The following is an 8,378-nucleotide window of genomic DNA, read 5'->3' on the forward strand; positions in this document are numbered from 1 at the left end:
AAAGAATAATTAACTTTATTAGGTCTGATGTTGAAATTATTTGCTAAAAAAACTAAATACTCAATTTGTTCATGAAAAGTATAAACATTTGGTTTAACACAAGTTTTAATGCATAATTGGTAAAGTAATAGAGATAAGTTTGAAAGAGTTTTTAAAATATTGTTAGTACGTGGAGAATGAGTCTCACTTCTTCATTATAGAACGAAAAATTCTGAAATTAGAATGTTCATACTTGTGAAGGACATACTAGAATTCACACTTTTTTTAGAGAAAGTCAAAATGAAATAATTCATATTTTTCATAGACGGAGGGAGTAGTATTATTTAGAGTAGTATTATTGATTTTGATAAATAAGTAACCTAATAAGGGGATGTTCGGTTTGTAAGATTGTGTCCCATGATTAAATATGTATGGTGTTTGGTTCATGAGATTCAATCACAAAACTCAATCCTAGATGGATAATCACGGGATAATTAGTCATGGCCAATCCCTTATGACTAGAATAATCTCAAAATTCATCATATATTATATCTTGATATTATTTTATCTAGAAAGCTGAACACTATATATTAATTAGAGGAATGAATATGATCACTTGAATCTGAAATAAAATAGTACTAGTAAGAAAAAATATGGATTATAAAATATTATTTTTCTTAAAATTCACTACGTATGATTGGGATGCAGTCGCGGATCAATTTTACTCGAATTGCATGTTAATCAAATGGGATAATTGGACTGGAGTTTTATTGGGTTAGGGAAATTCAACCATATATAGTTCTAAATATTTGGATTTTGGACTAGTTTAATAGCTAATCAGATTGTTAACTAGAATATTAGATTAACATGTGATCCAAGTGTATAATGATAAAATTAATTATATTTACATAATGTAAAATATTTAATTATAAGAATTTTAGGATACATGTTTAAATTCAAACATGATTAAATACGGATAATAGTGACGTTTGATAAATTTTGAGACTTGAATTGTTGAATGATTAACATATAAAAATAGTATTATGATCATTGACATTATAATTTAACATTTTAAAAAATTTCAAACTAGTTTTTAATATTCAAAATATTTATTATAGCATTTGAAATTTTCAAATAATTTATCAGTTATTATACTAAATTATTATATTATTAAAAATCTAAAAGATATATTCCTTCTCTCTTACTTTATCATTTATGTTTCCAACCATCCACTGCATAATTAAAAATAATTATTTAAACATTTTATGTATTTGATTTTTTACTATGTCCGATCATTTATGTTCTATTTCCTAGATTCGTCACTGTATATAATGAAAATACATATCACAACATGAAGCAGTGCTTACCATAGATTATTTGCTTCGTGATTTTAAAATAAAGTTGAAATTTAAAATGATATGAAACCTGTGATATTTACTCGGTTACTTATTTATATAATCAATAATTTTGTAATTCATAACTTTTTTTTCTTGCTTGGTCTAATAAAAACAAAAATGGAAGTGGAAATTCGGTTTCCTATTCAATTTTATAAACACAATTTTAAAAAATCACCATTAATTATTTTATAATATGTTTGAGTGATAAGATATGTTTGATAAAATAATTCAATTTAATAAAATCTTTAATTTACATGATTATGGATAATTTGGCTGGATCCTTATCACTTACTACTAATTGGCTGGTTATTTTATCCGGCTTTGAATTCATTATTTAATCATTCTTCAATATATGATGCACTACAAAATAATTAGCTTTGTTTGTTCTCAATTTTGATGCACTTTTGCAGAATTATAAAAACGATTCATTTAATAATCATTCAATTTATATTTAATTGAATTAATTCAAATACTGAATTAATATTCCAGTGAATCCCCGCCGATTTGGAATCTTAATAGAATCCCACAACAAGTCAACTCTCTCTCTCTCTCTCTATACGACGAGAGAAAGCTGTCAAATTCTATCTATCATCGCCGATTTCTCCTTCTTAAATTCTTCTCTCTTTCACACCACACCACACCACCACCAGCTTTGAAATTCAGAGAGAGACTTTCTCTACATACACTATTTTCCCGGGTTACAGGTATGCAAAGCTTTTATGATTTCTGTTCTAATCGATTTTATTGCACGCTTTTGTTTGCATCTTTGATCTTTATTCCAAGATTCTTCTTTTGTTTAAAGGTTTGGCTTGATTCGGGCAAAATTGTAACTTCCCCTTTTGATCGGATAATTCATCTTTACCTAAATATTTCTTCTCTTGCCTGTGTGAAAGCAGTTTCAATTATAAGTGTAAATTGGAAAAACCAGAGGATCTCGATTTCAATTTTGAGTGAATTAGGGTTTTAATTCCTAATTTATTTATTTTTTCCCCAAATCATTCACGCTTCTCCTTAATTTCCTGTTTGTGCCTTTGAAATTTCGATTTTGTGATATTTCACAGGCAAGCTGAAAGCGATGGCGGTGACGATGAAGCAAATGGCATTGTTAGTAGCATTCCTTGGGGCACTCTCCTTCATTCTTGGGGTTGTTGCTGAAAACAAAAAGGTGACTTCTTTAACAATCTAATGGAATAGAAAAAGAACATTACTTATGTTCTTAGTTAATCAAAATTCACATGGTGTTTCTGCTCATCAGATTATCAAGCTTGAATGATTTATTGGGATATTGAAGTACTATTATATGTTAAAAGTGTAGTGAATGGATTTTTTTAGGTCGAGGAACTCGTCTTCAGTGTATGTAGTTATGGTGTTTGTGATGTGATCACTGAAAGTCGTATACGATTTATTTAACACAAGAAATTTTGCCATTATGTTGAGAATTTTGGATGTTGATGGCTGCCTTTCCATGAGAATATGTGAATGAAACACAGGTCTAAATAAAACAAGGTGATATCGAGTCTAGATCAGCTATATAACGACTTCGTATGTGTCTTATTTGATCTTCTTTGAATCTGCAGCCTCCACATGGAACTCCAATAACCGGGAAGGGTGTTGTGATCTGCAAATACCCATCCGATCCATCTGTGGCTTTGGGATATGCATCCTTTGCGTTCCTTGTCGTTTGCATGGTTGCTGGATGGTATTCTCTATTCTACCCGTACAAAGGGAAGCACGTCCCGAAGGCGGCCTTATTCCAAAACAAAGGCTTCCTTGCCTTCTTTGGTGTTGCACTGTAAGTATATATGCCTATTGCTTTTGTTTTGTGCTCGTACCTGTTTCTACCTCCGCTCTGTCCCTCTTAGCTTCGTCTAGTTTTACTCATTGGTCAATCATTATCACATCATTTAAGTAATCTAAGTTTCCTCTTAGTTTCTTGGTGACTATGAAATTAAATTTTGAATTATGACATGATTTGTTTCATTATCTTCATTTTTCCTCCACATCCGGCTTTTGTATATGTTTATGTTGAGTTCATGCACTTCCCAGTCCGGTTATTATTGTTGAAGGTCGACAGCTGCTGATGTATCCAACGACCCCCATCTATTCCGTTGTGTAGTTTTGGTCTAATTTTCCTGTGTTACTATCATTGAAGGTCGACAGCTGCGTTAGCTATTGTGATGTTGTTGTGGCCTACAATCACAGAGCAGCTTCACCACACAAACAATGTTCATCACAATTTGGAAACCGCGTGCCCTACAGCCAAGACTGGACTTCTCGGTGGAGGTGCTTTTCTATCTCTTGACGCGTGCCTCTTCTGGCTGGTCGCGTTGATGCTGGCTGACAATGCTCGTGCCGACTACTTTGATGAATCAGATGACAAGGCTGCAGGAAGTTTTGAAGCTGAGCCAATCAAGGGCAGTGCCTGATAGCTACCAATGCATACCTCATTATTGTCTTTTCTTTTCATTTTCTTGCTAATGGATATATACATATATATATATATATATGCAGTGTAAGTATTGACTCTGTTGGTTTACATTAGCCTCATTTCATAGTTATTATTAAATGGTAATTTGGGAGTTCGTTAACTTTTCGTTGTCATTTTGCTTCTTTATCTTTATAAGCTTAACATCTGTAGACAATATGTATTTCAAATTTGCAACATTTCGCATTAAGATTATTACTAATATAGGATTCATATAAATCTATTACTCTATCATAAAATATATTACTATATCACAATAGTGGTGCCTAAATTCAATAACTAAGTATTTATCAGGATAATATATGTTAGAGTGAACTACATAAATGATACTTGATTTTTCACTTTCGCACATAAAAAGTATATGATCTTTATTTTATATCGTATTTGGTACCTAGGGTTTATATCACATGTTTGGTACATAGGGTTATTTTTGTCATGGGGTACCAAAATAAAGATCATGTACTATTTATGTGCGAAAGTGAAAGATCAGATACATTTATGTAGTTCACTCTAATGATAAATATATGCATGCTTACGCATTCAAATTATATTCATTAACTGGTATATGTAATTTAAAATTAGGTGCATACTAGTACTTCATTTATCTCACTGAAAATGACTCACTTTCCTTTTGATTTGTCCCAATCAAGATTACTTATTATTACAAATGGAAATACATTTATATCTACTTTATTCCATCTCTCTTACTTTATTCTCTTCACTTAACCCACAAAATAAAGTTGTATAAAATCACGTGGTGCTATGCCGCCCAAGAAGGAGTCATCTTCTTTGAGACGGAAGGAATAATATTATACTTTATTTAATTGGAGTTTCTATTTTCGATATCAAATTGTTATTCAACTCTTATTGTGATTTAAAAAAAATACTCTACGATTTGATATCCTATTAATCAATTCAAATTTTACCAATAAGAAAATAATGGCTAATCCAGAAAAAGTAATATTATGCAAGTTTAACTCAGTTTTTTAATTAATATAATATTATGGTGTAATCATTTTTTTAACTGCATTTCTTTTAATGTTTCTGAAAATGTTTCCATCGACTATGGGGGAAATTATAATGATTATATTTTAAAATGCGGAAAAGGAAGATTTAAAATTAAGACACAGCTCAAATATATATTACATATATGTATATATTCTCCGCTTAAACTTCTGTGAAATTAGGGAGATAATCATATTATAACTAACTGTAAATACATAACTAGATAACACAAAGTTAGTTTATTATAAGAGCGATTTTTTATCATTATAAGAGCGATGTAACTCAAATGATTTACTCTGTGAAATATTTAGTTCACTATAATAATGTTTAGGTTCACTCCTTGTTTTCAAATTCATATTATAAACTAACGCGTCTTTATAATGAACTAAATTCATGTTCTTTAGTTTTCAAATTAATGTTGTAAACTAAAGCGCCTTTATAATGAACTAAATTCGTGTTCTTTAATTATGCATTTATGTAGTGGTTGTCTTATATCACTACTTCGTGAAGTTATATAAAATATATTCCAAATATTATAATTTCCCTTACCTACTATACGAAGTAATTTATACTACTATATAATTTGATCTACGAACAAACCTAGATAATACTATGATCTACGAAATAATCTAGCAATAGTTATATATACAGTGTTTACTTTGTAATCTAGTCTGCATAACTTGATATCCGAAATACTCTTTATTAATTGATTTACAAAATAATCTATATAATTGTCATTTGAAATCATAATAATAGTATTTGATTGAGTTGTGATCAATCAAACGATATTTGAAAATTAAAATATGTAAAAATTACAAGTTTTTAGTATTTTAGAAATGTAGTGGGAATATTTGTAATGTGTCTTTGTTTGTTACAAAAACAATATTTAAAGAGATTGTATTATTTCAAAAATATGATTCTTATATGAACACATGTTCCTAAAATCGCATATAAATATTGAAATAAAGCTGAAGGAAAATCAGAATTAAGGTGATAGAGAAAAATGAATGCGCAGGAGTGGCAGGAAAAATAATATAAATAAATTCATAATTAGTTAATGAATTAAAAAAATGAATTCTGAATTCATACTATGTCTTGATTTGAATTACTTTGGAAGGTGTGGTTTGATTTATAGAATTAAATTCAGTTTAAAGTTGAATTATGCAACTGTTTTTTTAAATTGATTTTAAGAATTAAATTCAGTTTAAAGTTCAAGAAATAGATCAAATCAAAGAAGCGTTTGAGGAACCAGGAAAACTTGCTCGAAGAGGCCTACGCCTTGGTGGCACCAAGTATAATGTTACACAAGAAGAAGGAGATGTAATAAAACGAAAACTAGAAAATTAAAAATAAGTCCCAAAAAACAGTAAAAATTATCGTTATATTATTTAGCCATGTGTCAGCTAACACAAAATTCCCTCAACAATGATGCATAAACATTATCATTATATTTAGCCATGTTGTCCATTCAAAATTCTAATCAATTTTTTTTTTATTTTTTTTATAGTACAATTTGATTAAGTTTAATTTTCTCTAAATTGTTTTTCTAATGGTTAGGACAATGGACGAACCGGAATCGTGGTTGACGCTGGAATACTGCAGTGTGGTGGTTGGGAATGCCGCAGATATACTCATCTGTCAAGGCCTCTAAGTTATAATAATAGCTGTCATTTTTGGACACTTTTTTGGTTTTAATAGTGTGTTACAAGTAAATGAATAGTATTATTTAAGTTTCTTCGTTAGTTAAGTTGGTAATTTGTTATGCTGGTTTTTCCCTTTTATCTTTTTTTATTTATTGCTTCGAAATTATTATAAATATTTTAAGTGGGTTGTGATCAAATGGTAACTAATTTCAAACCTAAAGCCTATAACCTTTTCAATTTTGTATGTTAAAATTATCAATAAAGATATAAGTATTTCAACACAAGACCATCGATATACAAATGTCTTTGTGTTGATATTTAAATCTATATGTTGTATTGATAATGTTATGTCTTTGTGTTGACAATTTTAATATGCAGTATTGAAAGTTCTGCGCTCTAGATTGTGAATTAGTTTTATTTTAATGAGACCCTATGTGAAATAATATAAACTTGTATATATGTACTACATTGATGTATAAATACAAAACCTTTCATTGCATCATATCGAATTATAGTTTGATACTTTGATATATGGATTACTACTTTTTATTAGTTGATTTAATGAATAATCTTTATATGTCTATAGAGGTGGCGTTCTGTTGCCATGACTAATATCATGAGATTATCCATCTAGGATTAAGTTGTGGGATTATTTTAGTTGGAAGAGGGAGGTTATGACTAATTATCATGAGACTATCCATCTAGGATTAAGTTGAAGGGTTCAATCTTATGAACCAAACATGATACATATTTAATCATGAGATTTAATCTTGCCAACCGAACACCAAGAGTGAATATTTTTTTAGTTCACGAACTTTATCAAATTCTTATGTTTGGTCCATAACGTTTGAGAATATCTTTTGAGGTTTATTAACTTTGACTTAATATCATTTAAGCTACTTTTTCATTTTTCTGGACAGGATACCCTGGTAAGGCCAATTTAGTCTTTTTTCTGTATCTTCTTCGTTAAAATATTTTTTTTTCTTTCTTATTCCTTTTCTCTTTTCTTTCTCATCCCAATCATCCCGATCCAAGTCGATTCCCACACCAATTTGAAGAATTTGATGCTTTGAATTCTTTGAATTGGTGTGTGAATCGACTTGGACAGAGACGATTGAGATGAGGAATAAGAGAGAGAAGGAAGAAGGGGAGAAGAAATAAAGTGAAAGAAAGTAATTACTATTTTATTAAAGAAGAGAGAGTAAATATACTAAATTGTCCTTCATGGCTTTCAGAGTTTTTTTGTCTAAAAAATGAAAAAGTAGATCAAACGATATTAAGTAGAAGTTAACTAACATCAAAAGATATTTTTAAATATTATGGACCAAGAGTGACAGTTTGACAAAATTCGTCAACTAAAAAATATGTTCCCACTAAATTATAATTTAACATTGACTTACAAAACTATTGATCATTGATCACACTTAAAAACCATTTGGCTGTGACTGTGATTATGTTTCGATCAATCAAACAATGCATGAAAATTTAATCAATATAGTCTTAACAAAATTTAAAATAATAATTATTATTATTATTATTATCATCATCATTATCAGTATAGTCTTAATAAAATTTAAAAGTATGAATTATATTTATATTAATATAAAATAATTTTAATTAGGTGTTTTAGTCCTAAAAAATACTCCATGAAACAATTAAATAAAAAATACTCAATTAATTTATGTAGTTTAAACAATTGATTTAATTTAATATTTTGTCTTTCTTTATAGTATTATGAATGTCAATTAGGTATATGTATAATATAATAAAAAAGAAGAAAAAAGAAAGAAAAGGAAATAGAAACTAAGAAGAAAAAGGCCCAAAATCAACTACCAGCTTTCTTCAATGCAAGAGTAGTAGCTATAGATG

General features: G+C 29.0%; 1 protein-coding gene across 1 annotated transcript; it reads left to right on the forward strand.

The window, feature by feature from the left end:
- Positions 1-1,880: 1,880 nt before the first annotated feature.
- Positions 1,881-3,964, forward strand: LOC121780640. The gene is made up of 4 exons (XM_042178258.1): positions 1,881-2,080; positions 2,438-2,541; positions 2,954-3,168; positions 3,529-3,964. Exons 2-4 carry the CDS (start codon positions 2,452-2,454, stop codon positions 3,800-3,802), a joined length of 579 nt encoding a protein of 192 aa, XP_042034192.1. The 5' UTR covers positions 1,881-2,080; positions 2,438-2,451; the 3' UTR covers positions 3,803-3,964.
- Positions 3,965-8,378: the final 4,414 nt, after the last annotated feature.

Source organism: Salvia splendens, chromosome 20, assembly GCF_004379255.2.
Source record: "Salvia splendens isolate huo1 chromosome 20, SspV2, whole genome shotgun sequence".
Taxonomy (NCBI): domain Eukaryota; kingdom Viridiplantae; phylum Streptophyta; class Magnoliopsida; order Lamiales; family Lamiaceae; genus Salvia; species Salvia splendens.

Bases quoted from the DNA above. Each gene is read 5' to 3' on its own strand.
- LOC121780640 (XM_042178258.1), top strand. From the start codon at position 2,452: ATGGCGGTGACGATGAAGCAAATGGCATTGTTAGTAGCATTCCTTGGG. The intron at 2,542-2,953 runs GTGACTTCTTTA...TTGAATCTGCAG, and splicing joins TTGTTGCTGAAAACAAAAAG to CCTCCACATGGAACTCCAAT. The intron at 3,169-3,528 runs GTAAGTATATAT...CTATCATTGAAG, and splicing joins GCCTTCTTTGGTGTTGCACT to GTCGACAGCTGCGTTAGCTA.